Below are 19,357 nucleotides of genomic sequence, written 5' to 3'. Positions count from 1 at the left end.
GCTGTTCTGGCTAGAGCAGATGACAGTTGCAGACCAACATCTGGAGGGCACCAGGTTGGGGAAGGATGGATTAGTGTGTCAGACTAGGACTGGGGAGACCTGGGTTCAAATCCCCACTCTGCCGCAAAGCTCACTGACTAAACATTTGACAAACAGCTACCCCTCAGCCTAATTCACCTTACAGAGTTGGGGCAAGGATAAAGAGGGGTAAATGATGTATTTACTTTGTAAAATATATATTACATATATATCCCACCTGCTCTCCAAGGAGCTCAAGGTGGCAAACATGGCTTTCCTTCCTCTTCACTTTATCCTCCCCACTACCCTTGTGAGGGAGGCTAGGCTGACTGGCCCAAAGTCACTCTGTAAGTTCCATGGCAAGCTAAGGTTTGAACTTGGGTCTCCCAGGTCCTATTCAGACACTCTTAACCACTCACATTCCACACTTGAGTAAGAAGGGCAGGAGAGGAAATATAAAAATAAATGAATAGTAGAAGTGAAACCAACAGGCTGTGTTACCTTTCTTCTGTTCTCTCATGAACCTCATCAACGATAATATGGGTGACTCCTTTTAAACTCATGTCCCCTTCAAGCCTCCTCAGAAGCACTCCAGTAGTACAGTACAACAACCGGGTAGCTGAAGACTTGAAAGAAGAGAGAAAATGACAGTAAAATCGCCAACTAAATCAGTTTCTTCCCCTTATTTAATCCTGTCACTGTCACTGCTTAGATTACACTCTAGTGCCTTATTCAGATTTCCATGGATCTTATCCAGAAAAGTGTGTTGTTCCTTCCCATGAATAGCAGAAGTAAAAATATGGGAAATTAGCTGATTAAAATTCCTTGCCATAGTTTGGTCAATGCCTGGAAAAGCATGTTCAGCAAACATCAAGGGCCAGTGCATAGATAATGTTGCAATCCCTTCAAATATAGTAGAGGGAACTAGGAATGAGCAGACACATCTTCCTCCTCTCTTGTGCAGAAAAGCAGTGCACAACAAGCAGTAAAGCAATCTAATGACATTAAAACAAATAAAACGACGACAAGCAGATGTAGCAGCTCAAAACAAGACAAAGATTAGTCACCAACTGAGTGCCACAAACAACTTGGCAAACGGAAGAGCTTTTGACTGGTGCTTAAAGATCAGCTCTGTGCCAGGGTGGGAAATCCAGAGTCTGGGTGCCACAGCAAAGAAGGCCTTGTCACTGGTTAGCCACCCAATCACCTCTCAGCAGGAAAGTTGGGTGGGGGGGACCCATAGCAAATATCACAATGAAACAGCAAGCTTCTTCTTTTTACAAAAAAGTTATTTAAAAGCGGAGGCTATTTCTGACAGCAGTCACTCTCTCAGAAACTAGCTTTGAATTCAGCTTGTGCCACTTCGTGTTACCAGGATTCTGAGTAGTCTATGGATCTATAACACACTGCACAGTCATGGATTTTTGTACCTAGAACAGAATTCAGCTCTCTGACATGTTTAGCCTTTGTTTGTTCTCTTTTAAAACATGTTTCTTTAAAAAAACATTAATGGAAGCTGTGCAACACTCCAGTGCTCTTGCATAGCCCCTTGATACTACCCCTCAACTCTCCCCAACAGCACAGCTAGGGGAAAAAAGGTCTACCCATTGGACTAATAAAACAACAACAACAACAGTTCAATATCTATTTGGGAATTCACTGCTGGGGAAAAAATGGGGGGGAAATAGATGTGTCTATTGGCTTGCACCCGTGCGTCACTGGAATAAAAACAAAGTAAAAACAAACAAACCATAACGCTTTCTAGCCGAATTTGGTATCCGACTGTGACCCCAACTCTCTCCGTTCGCTCCTTGGCTACACGTTCAGCCACAGAAATGGCAGAGATCCTGCGAGGCTGGGTGCAGATGATGTTGGCTAAATTACTGGGAGGACCTTCTAGGGAGGCATCCAAGATAAACTGAGGAATCTGAGTGGTCTTTCCACATCTGCATGAAGGAGAGGAATGAAATAAAAAAGAAAATTCTCCTCTCCCTCAAGCAACATGTTAAGGGGTGTTGCAGGAGACAGCCTGACTTCCTCATATAACATATCAATACTCTCCAAACCTGTTGTCTATGAAAAACTAATCTTTATGCTACTTTAAAAAAAAATCCCTTGGTCTCAAGGAAGCTAACAAATCAACAGAATACAATGGCAATAAAATAAAATAAAAAACTATAATAAAAGGTGGGTTATATTTCACCCTGAAGGAAACAACCTTCCTGTCTCCCATTTATATATATTCATTCATTTAAATAAATGTAAAATTGAATCTGCCCACTGACTAACACCAATGAAGAACTCTTGTTAACAGAACAAAAATCAAAAGGAGCAATCTTTGTGAAATATTGTCTAATAAGGATTGCAGTTGTGAAAACCAGCTCAAGCCAGGAGCTATTATTTTCTGCACTATTTATTCCAAACCTGAAATGTAGGCAAAGCCATATAGAAACACTCTTCTGACTCCAAATTGGAGCAAAATCTTATTTCATTCCAAGAGTCAAGTTTTGTTCTGCTCCCACAGGGTATGGTCTCTTCCAATTGGCAAACCACAATGCTTCCTGCTAGATCTTTCAGATCTTCTTTGGATGGGTTTGCTGAAGGCGTGGCAGAGACCAGGAAACACTGGACTTAACAGACCTTGGGTTTGATGATAGAGTGGAGACTCTCTGACCTCCAGGCCTAATTTGGCCTGCCCAGCCCCTCCAAATGGCTGCCAATGACATTTCTGCCCATCTCCATCCTCCCACCAATCATGTGATACCACCCGTAAATAATTTCAATTTCTCCTGCCACCTCCCATAGCTTTCCTAGGGTTAGATTGATCTTTTACATAGCTTGCATAAATTTTATGTATTTTATGTACAATGAACATAAAATAAATAAAGTATGTAAAAAGACGCCATTCTCTTTGCCTTGCCCACTTTGGCCCCAGCCCCTTTTGCCTCTGGCACTGTTTACCATTACAATGCAGCCCCCTGGAAAGTTGGACAACTTTGAATCCAGCCCCAGGCAGAAAGTGACTCCCCCTGCCACTGCTCTAAAGGTATCAGGTCCAAAATCAATGAACTACATTGTTCTCTTGACTTTTACATTCATGTGTGTTTACAATTATAATTTCGGCAGAACATACAGGAAATGACTGATTAGCGCACATCCAAAAAATGTGCAATCAAGCATAGTGTTGAACCTGGAAGTGACCAAAAACATAAAATGTCACTTAAAGGGTGGAACGGGGGTGGGATGTAACAGGGCGGGGTGTGCTTATACGTGCCCCACTGAGACACACATGGGCCGGAAACGGAACCCCCGCATAAAATGGTCATTAACTGTAATAGAAATTGGATGACTTAATCTTTCTCCACATGAACTGTGTATATCAGCTTTAGGTTGCAGTCTTATACAGACTTACATGAGAGGAAGCCCCACTGATCTCAGTGGGGAGTACTCTGGAGTATACATGTATAGATTTTTGCTGTTATGGCATCTGGCTGATTAACATTCTATGGCTTTTAAAATGTGTTTTTGGGAGGGGGAGTTATTGGGTTTTGTTTTATTTTGAATTCTCATTTTGTGTTTTTCTGCTGTGAACCGCCCTGGGATCTTCAAGTTAAGGGTGGCATACAAATTTTAATAATAATAATAATAATAATAATAATAATAATAATAATAATATAATATTTTATTGAGGATGTAGTAGGGGAAGAAATGCAACCAAACAGACCTCTCATACTTCACTTTGTTCTTTAGGCTAAGCCCTGTTTCCAACCAGTGTTCTGTAGTGTACATGTTGTCTTGAATGCATCCTTAAGAACTGGGAAAATGCTGCTCCTTCCATATACAGAGCATGCCACTTCTGCCAGTTCAGACCCAAGAAGATTCCTGTTCTACAGGCAATAAAATGCGAAACAGCTTGAATTCAACACTTATAGGAAAGGAGGCACACTGGGTTTTTTTCTCCAACTATTTTTTCCTCTCTCTGCTTAATCTCAACCCATCTACTCTAGCAGTTGGGAGGGGGAGGAGAGTTTAGCCTAGATGAGACAGATTGCCAGATATAAACAGGAGGAGGAAGAAAAACTCCACCATACATACCTTTGCTGTAACTATTGACTTCAAACCCTCTCATTTTTCTTGCCTGAAGGAAAGGTCCCGTTTGTGTTTTGTAGGCAGAGACTTTTCACATAGTAAGTATTAACATGGTGTTCAAGTGTGCAGACAGTTTTATATCTTACCCAGTCATACCGCTCACAACCAGGACCTGATATTTGTTCAGCAAGTTAAGAATGGTTTCTCTCTCTTCCCATGCAGGAAGTTTCTGTCGTTCTTGCAATATAGCCTGGTAGTGCCTAGAAGACTGACAAATATACATGGATGTTCAGTAGATGCCTGTTAGTGCTCAATTTATGATCCACAATTACATGAACGTGTTTGTTTGTTTACTATAGTTCACACACATCCAGAGAAGGCATACAGTTTCTACACTGTCTTCCATTAATTCTGTAGATACAAGTCTTTACAGGAAAACAGATGTTACTGCTATTGATCCCACATATAGAGAACATAAGAATATAGATCTATTTTCAAGATACAAGAAATTCTAGCATAGGAAGCAGCTCTGAGATAAAATGGTGTTAAATACAAAACAAAATACAGTGGTACTTTGGGTTGCGGACACGATCTGTTCCAGGGTGCTGTTCGCACCCCAAAAAGTCCACAACCCGAGCAGTGATATTGTGCTTCTGTGCGCGTGTGCGCTGCGAAACCCAGAAGTAAACACTTCCAGGTTTGCCGCATTCGTAACCCGCGCTGTTCGCAACCCACAGCAAATGCAACACGAGGTACGACTGTATCGATATTAAGGGTTCTGCTGCATATCCAGAACTTCAATATTCTCTCCTGGATTTTGCCATCAGTTTCTCCCCAAAGCTATTATATGTACACATGGAAATAGTTAAAAAAAAAACGAGTAGCTGAAAATATGTTATAAATGTAACTGTCACCTATCTTGTGAGATATGTACCTTCTTTATCCTGAACTGACGGCAAATTTTATAATTTTCTTTGCAAGTTGGCTCTGCTGATGTGCTGTACTTCTTTTTCCTGAGATTCACATAACTCTCTTTCTCTATGTGAACTGTCTGCAGCTCTTCGTCGTCCTCCTCCTCCTCTTCTTCAGTCACCAACTCCCTGGTTGCTTAAAAACAGAAAGCATCTTAACAAACACCATTCTGAAACATTAGCTATCCAGTCTTCAGGGGTGGTTTTTTTTTTATAACATAACATTTCACTAGATCAGGGAGAAGAAATCTGTGTCCTCCCCATTGCTGCTGTACTGCAACTCCCATAATCCCCGACTATTGGCAATGCTGGCAAGGAATGATGGGAGCTGAAGTCTGGAGGACCAGAGCTCCCAACCAGTGTGCTATCCTCATCACAGGGACTGGCATGCATTGGCAACAGAGAGTTCTCCATCACCTGCGGCACTATTCTTTGGAAAATCTCCCATCGTGAATTCTGCCCATGATGCACTGCCCTTGCAAGGGGTCACCACTTACATGGATTGGGGACAAGGAAACTGACAATACGTTATAAAGGACTCACATGAGGACTTGAACTAAACAATATGGTTACTGTGTAGGCCACTCGCCATAGGAGTGCCAATTCTAGAGGCTAGAATGAGGACTTTACTGGCTTAGTAATGAGTTGACCTCTGGAACCTAGAAAGTTGCCTTGGACCACCAAGCCCAGGCAGTAACTTTCCAGAGTTTCAGACAAGTCTTTTCCAGTCTTATTGGGAGGTGCGAGAGATTAAATCTCATCCCATGCAAAATATGTTCTTTGCCACTGAGCTACAAGCCTTCACCGAGCAAAATTCCTGACAAGAATAACATTTCACTGTAAGAGACCACTATTCTGTTTTCTCACACTCTCCCCCTGCAACTGTGTACTGCAGCTGTCCAAGTCACTCCCTTCTGAATTCACCTGCATTTTCAAAACATCCTAGTATTGTTTCCTTTTGTTGTAAAAGTTTCCCACAGCAGCATTTCCCCCACTCCCTTTCATTTTATATCAGGCCAACTGTTTTAAAATTTGCTTCATTTGTGCACAGTGTCGTGAGCAAATATACTATAACAGGAAACAGCCAATATAATGGACACAATGCAGGCAAATTTAGGCAAGTGCTATACAGTAGTTAACAAAGCTATTTTTTAGGTACTGCACAGAATCCTTCTTTACTCATGGACTTCAAGTGGAGCACAGAATCTTTTTACTGATTTTAGCTGCTATTTTTTTAACTCGCTGCTTATGTGCTGCTTCATCTATAGTTTTTATGGGCATTTTTCTTTGCTATATTATTATGCTTCAACATGGATTTATGTTCTGAGCTAAAAATAAACACTCTCTCACTGACACACAAATCTCTTACTGACAAGAATTTTCCATTAAGTTGGAGAGGACAACAGATCTGAAGCGGTCTCCTTCATTAATGTAAATAGAAATATATATATATATATAGAGAGAGAGAGAGATTTATTTTTAATTGGGCTTTTCATCTTACAATATAATTTATTCATTTCCAAGGATCCTCACCCCCACTCCAGCCCTTGCAGCTTTCTTCATTCACCGATTGACCCATATTCACCAACTCTTATTTAAACTTGCTATAAAGGAAAACAATCCTATTTTCACAGTTCTCAATGGTTGTCCTCACCTTTACAGTATTATCTTCCTGACTAAATATCTGCCTATTCATATATTCTCTCTCTCTCTCTCTCGTGTGTGTGTGTGTGTGTGTGTGTATGCATGTGCAAAAATCTCCCCCAAATATCAAAGGTATCTTTTATAGAATTGTGCAAAGTTAGAAGATTGAAAAAAGTTAGCAATCTTATAGCAGGCTGCAAGTGGAACCCACAACAAAATGTGACAGTGTTGTATTGTTCCTGTTCAGGATTCTAGCCCAACTTCTTCCAGGGTACTCTGTTCTCCAGGCTTCTCCATTCAGCCCTGCTCTCCCCCCCAAAAAAGCCAGCTCTCTCTTCCCCCAGAGTATGCTTAGTCCTCATTGGCTGAGCTATTTGAAGTTTTATTGCTTACTTTTAGTATATATGATAGGATTATTCTCTTAAAGTATTTTAACCTAGTGTTCTATCTCAACTGGAGAATAATGAAATACTATGCCTGGTATTTTTGTGGTTTCATTTTACTACTAACTAACTAATACTAAATTTTTATTTATATAAAACAGTTCATTAAAATACAGATTAAAATACAATTTAAAACTAAATCTAAACTTACATGACATTGAAAGCTTTATTGCAATGATTCCACTAACTCAGAGACATAGTTTGAAAGTTTAAAAGGGCTGGTACTGTGATGTTTTTATTTTTGTTATTTGTAGTTTTAACAGAATTAAAACAATCTATTAAAATATCTGTTTATGTTTAATAACTTCTTAATTACTGGTATATTTGTGGTTAATTACTTTTTAATTATTATCTTTTTTGGTAACATAGTTTTCACACACCTACTTGTGTGAAATACATGCTGTTCTCTTGAAATATCAATTGGGGGGAAGAAGAAGAAGAAGAAGAAGAAGAAGAAGAGTAGTTTGGATTTGATATCCTGCTTTATCACTACCCGAAGGAGTCTCAAAGCAGCTAACATTCTCCTTTCCCTTCCTCTCCCACAACAAACACTCTGTGAGGTGAGCGGGGCTGAGAGACTTCAAAGAAGTGTGACTAGCCCAAGGTCACCCAGCAGCTGCATGTGGAGGAACGGAGACGCGAACCCGATTCACCAGATTACGAGTCCACCGTTCTTAACCACTACAGCACCCTGGCTCCCACCCCCTCAAAACTGCAAACACAGTCTGTTTCTGAATGTTTGTACTAGTTTCAATAAGGACTTATGTAGTAGTATATACCTTCTGAAATCCGGAAAGGAACATGAGAGCTGCTAGGAATCTCTTGCTTATGAACATCTGTCACTGTACTTGACAAGGGTGTTGCCAGAGGCAAAGGAGGAGCACTGTATCTGTGAGAAGTCTTACTAAGCAATTTTGTTACTTCAGATTCATCCTCTAGGCTTGTTATAAAAGCATAAACAACAGGTTCGTTAGACTCCGACGATATTATGGCCTTTTCATAAAGGAATTCAGCAATGTGCAACCGGCAAGCCAATGGCAGCTTCTCATTAGTAGTATAGAATGCCACAAGGGGCGGCTGATAAGGGTATTTGTTATCCTCAGGAAATCTTATTTCAAGTTCATACACAGGAGCATTAACTCTGAGATGAGCATCTTCCTTGACGCTCGGAAGGCCTTTTTGCTTGTTTCGAGTTTCATGCCTGAACTTGCATCTTGATCCAAACCTGCAATCTCCTTGGAGGTAGTGTTTACAGATTTCCAGGGAAGCTGGCTTTAGTCCATTACTGGTGTTGCTATTCCCTTCTTTTGGCTTGTTGAGCATCTCTGTCAAGTATGCCAAGTCTAATGCAACAGTCCAGACCCTGTTATTAATTCTTTCCACAAATTTGTCTCCACATATTGAACGGAGGGCAAATGCTTCCTCTTGCCTTTGTTCCAAACAATCTTCCATACTTGTCTGAGCAGCAGTTTCTGTGATATGCATCCTCTCTCCAAATTTGTCTGAAAAGCACTGCAGGAGTAAGAGCTCCAGGGATGCCCCAATGTTACTATTACAAGATTTCAGCACAGCTTGGCAACGCTCGCTATCAAAGCCGTACCTAGAAGGAAAAGAAAAGAAATGAATTGTAGGTGCACATACCGGAACATTTACACAAGAGCAAGCATTCCCACTATGTTTAAAGGATGCTTGCTGTTATCCTGTAGCAAGAAGCAGGTGTCTACACTGTGTAGTTTCTGCAACTGGAATAAAATGTAAACTTGTGCTTGTTGTAGAAATTTGCTCTAATTGTACGCCTTACAGTGGGATGCAGAAGCTCAGGCCCAGGGTCCAAATGTGACCATCCAGCCTCCAGTGCTTTTCCCAGGCCTCAACCTTCACTGGCCATGCTTAGCACCCACCTTGAGTGCTTTAGCTTGGCTAGAATGTGTTCTTGAATTATGATAATACTTCTTGCCTGTCTGGATGGGGACATATACACGGGGTGTAGAAACCTCCGATTTTTGCATGGCTCTATACACTTTTGCTTCTGGCCTCAGTAAACACTGGCCCGTGGACCCCAGAATAGTGCCCATGTGGGATTCTGGCCCCTAGGGGAAAAAGGATCCCCACTCCACCTTTCATAATGTTACATAACTGCTCTTTTCTGGCTCTATTTGGGTATGTGCTCTATTTGGGAATGTATTGGTGGGTGGAGGGTGCCACTTTGATTCTGTGTTAAATGTCACATTCCACACTCATCCACGTAATTGCAGCTATGCAAGTTTTTAGCACCTCACCTCCTGACTAATATTTTCCATTTTATTTGTGAGACAATAATTACCTGGATAGTTTGTGCACAGCAAATGAAGAGACTTCAGTCTCTAGAACATGGCTCACAGGTGGTTGATGAGAAGCATTTGTGCTTTTTTTAGAAATTGATTGCCCATCTGACCAGGCGTGCTCGTCCTCCAAGTTATCAAATTCATCACAGTCATCTTCACCTGATACAAGCATCCTGAAAAAAAGAAAGCAGTATGCTTCTTTTAGAAGCAATAGTCTTAGGGATAAGGCAAACTTCTGGAACTCTCTGCTCAATATCACTACTCAAGCAACTCAGTTTAGTTATCCAACTAAGCCAGGATCTTTGCACTTGGTCCCATATTTGTAAGTACTTATAAACCACTTAACGTTTCAAAAATCTTTAAGCGGTGGATAGTGTGAAAAACAAACATCTTATCAAATAAAAAATGCACCCTAAAACCAACAAAACATCAAAAAATACATAAAAGCAAATAAAACAGAAATTCAGAGGATTCAAACAGCAGTGTCCAATATTATGGGTCAGAGAAACCTGGGCAAAAAGGTAAGTCTGAATCTAACCCAATATTTATACTACCCTGCTTTTTCAATTTAGCAAACTCACAAGGCACACCATAAAATATAAACAAAACAATAAGTACCACAATAATAAATCATTACAAAACCTTATTAAAATAAAACTTAGCAGCATAAAACCCAGCAGCAGCTTTCACTGTTCATTAAGAGCAATGCTAAAAAGATGTGTTCACTCTGTTACTCAAAACTAAGCAAAGTAGCCATCTGGCCCACATCTCTTGGGAGGGAGTTCCATAAGCAGTGGGGTCATCACAGAGATGGCCCCATTAACCACCCACCTCAAACAGCAGTCTCCATAGACTCAACAAGGCAGGTTCATGTGAATCAAGCAGTAATTCAGAAATTCAAGTCTCGTATTATTATGGCATCCATACTTTACAAGTTTGCTGCAGGAAACACTATGTACCTATCACAATTGTGTTTGCCTTGTAAACTGTGGAGCCACCCTGAGACTTTGTTTCTTTCTCCAGAAAGGCTGCCCAACCACATCTGTCACAGTCCATTCTGAACTTGGAATAATATGATCTAATGCCTATAAATCTGAGAATAACTAAAGGGTGTTGATGTTCAGTCCTTCAACATGTCATAGTATCTGTTTAATGAAGAAATTATTTATGTTTAGAAAACTGACTCTGAACCAGCAGCCAGCTCTTGTCCTTGCAGCTCACGAAGAAGTTCTTTCACCCTCATCTGATTATCGGAAGTCATGTACAGAGTCTGAAGAGGCATCTTTGTTTTGGATGCTTGTCTGGTCTGTCCATGTCCTCTGCTAGCAGAGCTTGATATATTAAAAACAAAAAACAAAATAAGCACAATACATTCTAATTTAATCAAGTAATGGAAAATACATACACAATACTGTATAAGCTATGCTGAACATAAGAACAGTTGTATGGGTCATTTTGTCTCCTAACTAGCTAAGAGCATCAAGAAAGTTCCTAAGCACGTCATGTTGGAAAAACCCATCTTCTGTCACTAGGAAATTCAAAGAAGGCAAGCAAAGTCACCAGAATGTTTGACACAGCTACATGCGGGATCTGTGACAAGCCCCGTAATGACCACAGTATGTTTAAACAGACAAGCTGGATTAATGCAGTTGACACAGAAATTGTGGTGCAAAAGCTACAGTGGGTTTCTGTGGGGTTATTTAGTCATCTTTAAAAAGATCCCTCCCCCAAATACATCAGCTTCTTTGTTTGATTAATAAATTCCAGCTGTACCTATTGTTTTAAATATCCCACTTCACTGATCCAACCTGAATGGGTGTAACCTCTTTCTGTGTCATGCAAAACAAGCAGTAATAGTACTGGCACAACAAACACACACACCTCTGTCTCTGTGCTAAATAGCTCCCTTTCCCCTGATGCCAAGATACCTTGGTGCCAAGGTAGCTTCACTTTTCAATATCTGGCAATCAATATACTAGATTCAGGTAGGTTGCCGTATACTGTTTCTCAAAAAATGAGCTGAATTTCCAGCTATTTTCACTAGTAGCCAATGTCAAAAACCCTCCCTCTGTAAAAGGTGGCATGCAAGAGACAGTAGATGAGGCTCAAATTAGTCAAATTAGTCAGTTTCAAAGGTCTAATAAAAATACAAATATATCTAATAAAAATACAAGAGTTTTGGAATTAATCACTTAAGTCAAGGTGCTTCACTTTACCATAGGAACACAGAAAGTTGCCTTGTACTGCATAGGCCAGTCTTAATTGCTCTGATTAGCAGTAGTTCTCTGGGGTCTTAGGCAGAAAGTGGTCTTCCTATCACTTGCTACCCAACTGTATTTAATTGGAGATAGCAGGGATTGAGCCTGCAAAGCAAAGTATGTGCTCTGATAAGAAGCTACAGCCCCTCCCTGATCTTGCTTCTTACAAACTTCTTAAAACAATCTTCAGAAAGAAGTTTTTTTTTTAATGACCTAAACTCCAAAATGTAAGATTCCATCAAATTCACTTAGCTGACCTGGCTACATCTTTTGGTCCACTGAAAACACAGAAATCACCATCATCATCATCAACACAGAAATCATCATCTTCCCAAATTTTATCTGAGCCTTTTTTGCTGCCACTGGCTTGGTGTTTGTTAGAAGGTCTACCACAGCTACTGCTGCCTCCACCTCCGCCTCTTCCTCTTCTTGCTCCCCTTCCTCCCCCTCTGTTTGGTTTTCCTCTTCTCTTCCCTGAGCTCATTTTCTCCTTTCTGTAGGAAAAGAAAAATGAAAATACATTATCAACAGTGAAAAATATCAACCAGGATCACCATGCAGACTAGCAGGAAAGATGGCAATTACTTCTGTTTATGTAGTTCTGGCATACAGCATCAAACATCCCTGTCCCACAACCCACAGGTAGTAAGTTCCATTATTTTCAATGGGACTCACTCCCTAATAATTTCACATAGCATTTCAACCTTCATAAGTTATAATCAAGACAACACACACATCTATTACACTTTAAAGATCAATTGAATGTGCCATTGACTCTACCACTCACCTATTATTTAGAATTTTTTTATTAAAATTATTTTTAAACTGCTCTACATCATTAAAGATACCAAGGCAGCACACAAAGAATAAAGCAATCAAATCAAAACACAGTACAGTTGAGAATTTGAAAACCTTAATCCACGGACAATAATTGGCTTTAAATCAGCCAGACAAAAATACAGACTTTGACTTGGCACCAAAATAACTGTAACTTCGGCACCAGTCACACCCCTAAAGATAAACTGTTCACAGACAGGACACCCCCACAAGAGAGGACTCTGTCCTTTGTTTCCACATAGTACATTTTCCAGACGCAAACAAAATTTCTACGGGAAAGGGCTATATAACTCAGTGGCATAACCTCTATTTTGTGTACAAAAGGTATTAGGTCTACTGGCACCTCCAGGGAGGGCTGGGAGCAGCTCTCTGCCAGAAACCCTGATGAGCTGCTGCCAGTCAGTGTAGACAATACTGAGCTAGGTGCACCAATGGAATCGCAGAATGGGAAAATACCCCAACGGTCATCTAGCCCAACCCGAATGTTGCCCAACGGGGGGAATCAAACCAACGACCCTGAGAGTCTCATGCTCTTCCAACTGATGAAAGCTGCTTCCTGTGCTGCCGAGCAATTTGGACCCTAAATAAAGATGTAAAGGTAAGCACTCCTAATACCCCACCTCGCCCCCACTCACCCAGCCCTCCCTCCCACCGATATTGCCTCTTTCCAAAGGCGCCTCAAGCTCAGAGGCTTCTCCCTGTTCCTTTCACGCAGCGCCTGGAGACACCCCGCAATTGAACGACGAGCCCCAACTAAGCCAACAACAACAGGCTTGTAGACCTTTAAGGGAGCCACAGGGTCATATAGTCCAACCCCCCTAAATAAATAAAGTGCAGTAATAAATAATAATAATAATAATAATAATAATAATAATAATAATAATAATAAACCAGCTTCCCCCACTCGCCGGTTATTCCCTTTCCAGTCACCTGCCAGAGACGCTGCTTTCGCCTCAGCTCAACCGCTTCCCCAACCAGTCAACGGCCACCCGGAAGTGAAAAGGGCGAGGTTCCTCCCGCTTCCGGCGGCGGAGAGGGCGAGGGCGAGAACCCGGTCACCATGTCAACCGCGAGCGCCACGGCAAAATGGGGGTTGCTGCGCAGGTCGATCGTAGGCGACCGAGGTATTTTGTCTCTCCACCGTCCCTCTGAGGAAGCAGCCGGTTTTAATGTGCCGGTTTCAGCCTCCTGCACCACACGCAGTCACAATGCCTCGGGGGTGCGTGCGTCTCTCCCCCATCTCCTCCCGCCGCATCTCCGTTATTCGTTTTACCTGCTCACAACCGCGGTTCCCAACCGCGTCTGCTCAGAAACAAACAGCCCTTTTTCGCAGAGTCGAGAGTCGTCAGGTTGGAAGGGACCCCGAGGATCACCTAGTCCAGGGTTTCCCAAACTTGAATCCTCCCCACCCTAGCTGCTTTTGGACTACAATTCCCATCATCCCTGTCCACTGGTCCTGCTAGGTAGGGGTGAAGGAGTTGTAGTCCAAAAAACCGGAGCCCTTGAATGGTTGAATGAACGCTGTTTTTAACAAAGAATCAGTAAAAAGAGTGTTTTTCTCTCTGCAGATGCCGAAGTTTACAAAGTATCGTTTGTATTTCCCAATGGAGATAAGTATGGTAAAAAAATTGTCAGATACTATAATTATACTGTTTTTTAAAATAAATAGTAATAATAATAATAATAATAATTGTAACTTTTAGCTTTTTATTTGATATTTTTCAAAATGAAATGAACAATGATAATAGAACATAATAATAATAATAATTATTAAAGGACTTATTAAAGCAAGGTGGTGAGTTATGATAAGTGAGCAGGGGACTTTGTCTCCCCCATTGGTGTGCTCTGACGTTTTCAGTGCTCTGTGTAGGAAAAAGCTTCCTCCATTTACCCTCTTTCCAAACCTCTTCCAAAATTCCAACAATATGTCTCCTCATAACTAAGATATGATTGAGAGGTAGATTGTTGTTGTTCAGTCATGTCCAGCTCTTCATGACCCCATGGACCAGAGCACGCCAGGCACGCCTGTCTTTCACTGCCTTCCGCAGTTTGGTTAGACTCATGTTGGTAGCCTCAAGAACACCAACCATCTCGTCTTCTGTCTTCCCCTTCTCCTTGTGCCCTAAATCTTTCCCAGGATCAGGGTCAGCATCAGGTAGATAGATCTTATTTAAATCAGCCCATTTCCCCCTCCCCCTCCCCCTCCCCCTCCTAGTAAGCAATCATAGGATCAGGTTGCATGCATAAAGTTTGATGGCTGGGTGTGCTGCTTTTTTATTTTTACCTTTACACAGAGCATTCTAGCCCATCCTGATTCCAGCAGTGGGATGGCGGGTAGCTGGAAACACTTTTACTTCACACTATGTGATAAAGCTGTGGGGTCTGGAAGGTCACTTCCAGTGGCATATTCTGAAGGATTCTGGAAAGGGTTGAACTTTTCCTAGTTATTAAATAAAAGCTAGCCTAATGTTTGTTGGATTTTCCCCACCTACTTTTTATTTTGCTTAGAGGGTGACTGTACAAGAACATTTGAAGGAGTTCTTGAGAGGTGTGGACATGGAGTTCATACTACTCCAGATGGAATTATTTACCAAGGAAACTGGAAGAATGATAAGGTATCTGCAAATATCAAAACAATTAATTTTAAGCTCCTTGCCTAAAGAAAGTTGAATCAATAATATTATGTCAGGGTCTTTAAAATTTTTGTTCCAATTGTGTTATTAAATATATGTTAAAGACAAAATACATTGCTTACATTAATTAAGGGCATGCTTGGGCTTAGCTGTTTTATTCTTCAGAGTACCGGTAATTCATCAACAGCACAATCTTATGTCTACTCAACATAAATTCACTTTACTTTGTTGAGCTTTGCTCCTAGATAAACTTCTGTGCATGCCTACTCAAGATAAAGGCCCACTGGGACTTACTCCCAATTCATATGTTACAGCTAAGGTGGCAAAATTTTGTGCTAATACCATTAAGATTTGGTCCGCCCAAATTGGTGGCACCCAAACCAATTTATGACCTGAGTTAGAGAAGAAACCGATTTGCCGATTCATTAACTGATGTAGTGCAATTATTATCCAATTATATTGTACATAACAAAATAAGGATGATAAATCTTGTTAGACTAAACTTTTAGAATATATTTTAAATTGTATTTCTGATCAATTCTTTGTTTTAATATGTTGTGCTGGTCGTTGACCATAATAAAATTTGATTTGATTTAATTTGTCAATTCCACTTCCTGTTAAATCAGATGAATGGTTTCGGTAAGCTGGAACATCCTTCAGGTGCAGTTTATGAAGGCGAGTTCTATAACAACATGTTTCATGGAACAGGAACCTACATATTTACTAATGGAGCCAAGTACACTGGTCAGTTCAGTGAAAACAGGTAAGCTGAAAGGGACATAACCACAAGTTTGTTGCCTTGATGTGGAATATATTCATCCTTACATCATTATACAGGCTTTGCACTTAAAGTGAACCTTAGTTTGCTTCTTCCTACCCATGAAGGTTGGGGACGCGGGTGGCACTGTGGTCTAAACCACTGAGCCTAGGACTTGTTGATCGGAAGTTTGGCGGTTTGAATCCCCACAATGGGGTGAGCTTCCATTGCTCATTCCCTGCTCCTGCCAACCTAGCAGTTCAAAAGCATGTCAAAGTGCAAGTAGTTAAATAGGTACTGCTCCGGCGGGAAGGTAAATGATGTTTCTCTGCGCTGCTCTGGTTAGCCAGAAGCGGCATAGTCATGCTGGCCACATGACCTGGAAGCTGCCAGCTCCCTCAGCTTATAGAGAGAGATGAGCTCCGCAATCCCAGAGTCGTCCGCAACTGGACCTAATGGTCAGGGGTACCTTTACCTTTTTACCCATTTAGGTTAGGGTGATCGCTCTCCAAATACCTATTTTGACTGGATCCAAACTGCGGTTAGAAAGGCACATGATGCAGCAAACTTGCTGAAACTAACAAAATGTGGTTAGCCCACTGTGGTTCTATGAGAGAATTGTTGGAATATTCTAGAAGAAACTTGTAAATGGCCTTGAACAAGTTTATAAGCAACAGAAAATTTCCCCAGCAACAGGTGTCCTTAATCAGGGCATGTGATCAACTACCATATTTTTTGCTCCATAAGACACACTTTTTCCCTCCTAAAAAGTAAGGGGAAATACCTGTGCGTCTTATGGAGCGAATGGTGGTCCCTGGAGCTGAATTGCCCAGGGGCCAAAAGCAGATTGTGTTTTTTATTTTACAAAGAGAAAAGGGAGTGTTGAAAAGACCAGCTCAGCAGCTTATCAGCAAGAGATCGGGAGAGAGAGATAAGAGTCCCGGCTCCCTTTCAGCCCTGCCCTCCTTTGTTGAATGTGCTGCAGAGGGAGGTTGTTTGTTTCCCCAGCAACATGTGACTGGCTGATTAGATTATCTGTCTGGAAACAGTAGAAATGGCTCCCTTTCCTTAAGATTTTTCAGAAATGTGAGTTAAACTCCATAAAAATGGGGCTTTTCCTCTTTGCTTTTCCCCCTTTGCAAAAGGAGCTTTGCTTTTCCCCCTTTGCAAAAAAAAAGCTGCAAAACCTTTAGCTGATCCTCAAAACAAAAAACAAAACAGGGCATTTCTCTTTGCAGAAAAAGCTGCAAAACTTTTAGCTGATCCTCAAAAAAAACCCAAAAAGCAACAGCAGGGCTTTTAGAGGAGGAAAACCAGAAAAATAATTTTTTTTCTTGTTTCCTCCTCTAAAAATGAGGTGCGCCCTATGGTCCAGTGCGTCCTATGGAGCGAAAAATGCGGTAAGTCGGGGTCAGTGCAAATGAGTATGTGAATGAGTCAGCATTAGATCTCTGGCCGGTTGGCTAAAAGGAGAAAAAGACTGTTTATTTGTTTTTCTCTTCATTAATGACCAATGTAAAGTTTTGTAAATAATAAAGACTCTGAGAAACAGAACCAAATGGTGTTTATTCCTATGGTGGGAATTTCACTTGTGGTCTCTTCCAACTCTATGATTCTATAAGTAAAAGATGCAGGAAAACTTTTCTGTAAAAAGAACTCTGCTGCAGAAAGGAATGAAAACTCAAGAGTAGATGCTCACTCACCAACAGGAATAAATAATATAAATGTAAAAATTGATATTAAAAGTACAAATTACTTAGCAGGATCAAGATGGTAGTACAATTTCTGTTACACAAAACTAGCAACTCCAAAGCTTCTAACAGGCATCTCTCTTATGAGGTGCTTTGTGTTTCACTGCCTAATTCAGCACTACCACCGCTAAAAAATAGACATCTCAAAGTGCTGTTGTACATCATTAGCCATACTTCAGTGATTGCAGCCTTCATTTTTACATGCTGTTTTTGTTCTGTTCCAGGCTGGAAGGGAAGGGAGAATTTAGAGATACACAGGGCCTGGAATGGGATGGCACATTTCATTACACAGCAGCACCAGGGCTGAAGCTAAAGCTGGATATGTAGGATAATTTGTACTGGAAGAAAGGCATCAAACAGTTGTTATCCAGGCTATTTCACAATAAATAATTTCTTAGTTCTTTGATAAGAAACTATTGCTTTTATATAGTGAGCAAATAAAGCAAGCATTAGACTTAATTTTTGTTTTGTTTGACTTTTGTTATATTGTTTAGCTTGATTTCCCCCTTCATTTTACTGTAACTGCAAATGTTACAATCCTAATAAAAGATTTATCAATAAAAAGTTGTGAAGAATTTTTAACACCCTTTTCCAATATTGAAATTACGAAGAGACCAAGATTAGAATTTTAACTTTGAGAGTGAAAGCATGGAAACCAAGATAGAATGTAATTGGTCCCTTCCAGCTCTATAATTCTATTATTCTATGAATCAATAAAGTATATGTTTACAGTTTGTGAGTATTAGATGTATGTAATGAACAGGAACAGAATGCCTCTGTTTGTTCAGCACAGTGTTCCCAATGTCAGATGTGTTCACTTCTCCATAAAATATATCCCAGGCCTTCCATTACACATTGAGTCTCTACTAAGGGTTCATTAGTATGCCATTTACTAGCAAGATCTTCCCAGGGAGCCATTAACAAATATATAAAGTGCCTGGTATTGCCACTTGAGTTGGGAGTTTCTCAAAACAATTCAATAAAATTACTAATGGAACTGAAGAGACAACCTTTTCAAATGTCCTTGATTACAGTCTGAACAAGCTTTCAAAAAATATATATCTTTATTTCTTTACCATTTCACCATAAGTAGAATTGATTCCTCCCTAGCTGCAGATTTTCCAGCATTCATCACCTGCTGGCTGCTTTCAACTCTTGCTCTCTGTTAGTGCAGATCCACTGAAAAGGCTTGAAAAACCAAATGCTTTTCCACTGCCCTTATGGATTTCTTCCCCAAGGTCAATTTACCTGCACTGAAAAGCTATAATTACATATATCTTACATACACTGGAAATCAAACCTTTGGATTTTAGATTCCTAAGCCATGAAGTGATTTAGAAGAGGTCAAGTCCTTGTCAACCTGCTGCAAAATGTTTTTATTTCAGACAAGATGTTGGACTGTAAGTATTGAATAAAACCAAGGAATGACAACCTCTGCTTTTCTAGATACGTCTCTATCTTTAAAAAATTACTTTTTGGCAGGATGTCTTGGAAGTGCCTCTTTTCCACCAATTTCAAAAGTCATCTTGTCTGCCATGTGTAGTAGTAGTAGTAGTAGTAGTAGTAGTAGTAACAACAACAACAACAATAGAATTTATATACCGCTCTATACTTGGTGGTCTCAGGGCGGTT

The 19,357-nt window shown here is 40.6% G+C and overlaps 2 protein-coding genes across 4 annotated transcripts in view; one reads left to right on the top strand and one right to left on the bottom strand.

Annotated features, from left to right (window-relative positions):
* Positions 1–12,241, bottom strand: part of DHX57 (DExH-box helicase 57) — a 30,185-nt gene extending 17,944 nt beyond the window's left edge. The window contains exons 1-8 of one of the 2 annotated variants that reach the window (XM_033145025.1): positions 12,004–12,241; positions 10,674–10,825; positions 9,489–9,662; positions 7,945–8,765; positions 5,042–5,214; positions 4,254–4,375; positions 1,769–1,964; positions 520–644 (exon numbers count right to left, since the gene is read on the bottom strand). In XM_033145025.1, coding sequence (XP_033000916.1) covers positions 520–644; positions 1,769–1,964; positions 4,254–4,375; positions 5,042–5,214; positions 7,945–8,765; positions 9,489–9,662; positions 10,674–10,825; positions 12,004–12,231 — 1,991 coding nt within the window. In that variant the 5' untranslated portion in view covers positions 12,232–12,241. The remainder of the gene's footprint in view (positions 1–519; positions 645–1,768; positions 1,965–4,253; positions 4,376–5,041; positions 5,215–7,944; positions 8,766–9,488; positions 9,663–10,673; positions 10,826–12,003) is intronic. The other variant, XM_033145026.1, reaches the window with a different exon arrangement.
* A 1,378-nt stretch (positions 12,242–13,619) lies between these two features.
* MORN2 (MORN repeat containing 2) lies at positions 13,620–18,126 on the top strand. Of its 2 annotated transcripts, XM_033145027.1 has the most exons (5): positions 13,620–13,708; positions 14,153–14,203; positions 15,093–15,199; positions 15,844–15,980; positions 17,950–18,126. In XM_033145027.1, exons 1-5 carry the CDS (start codon positions 13,645–13,647, stop codon positions 18,050–18,052), a joined length of 462 nt encoding a protein of 153 aa, XP_033000918.1. In that variant the 5' UTR covers positions 13,620–13,644; the 3' UTR covers positions 18,053–18,126. The 2 variants fall into 2 exon arrangements, with proteins under 2 accessions (XP_033000918.1, XP_033000919.1); XM_033145028.1 differs by lacking the exon at positions 14,153–14,203.
* Positions 18,127–19,357: the final 1,231 nt, after the last annotated feature.

This window comes from Lacerta agilis, chromosome 3 (assembly GCF_009819535.1).
Source record: "Lacerta agilis isolate rLacAgi1 chromosome 3, rLacAgi1.pri, whole genome shotgun sequence".
In the NCBI taxonomy this organism is placed as follows: Eukaryota; Metazoa; Chordata; class Lepidosauria; order Squamata; family Lacertidae; genus Lacerta; species Lacerta agilis.
This window is presented reverse-complemented; position numbering and strand designations above follow the sequence as displayed.

Bases quoted from the DNA above. Each gene is read 5' to 3' on its own strand.
- MORN2 (XM_033145027.1), top strand. From the start codon at position 13,645: ATGTCAACCGCGAGCGCCACGGCAAAATGGGGGTTGCTGCGCAGGTCG. The intron at 13,709-14,152 runs GTATTTTGTCTC...TTCTCTCTGCAG, and splicing joins GTCGATCGTAGGCGACCGAG to ATGCCGAAGTTTACAAAGTA. The intron at 15,200-15,843 runs GTATCTGCAAAT...CTGTTAAATCAG, and splicing joins GAAACTGGAAGAATGATAAG to ATGAATGGTTTCGGTAAGCT.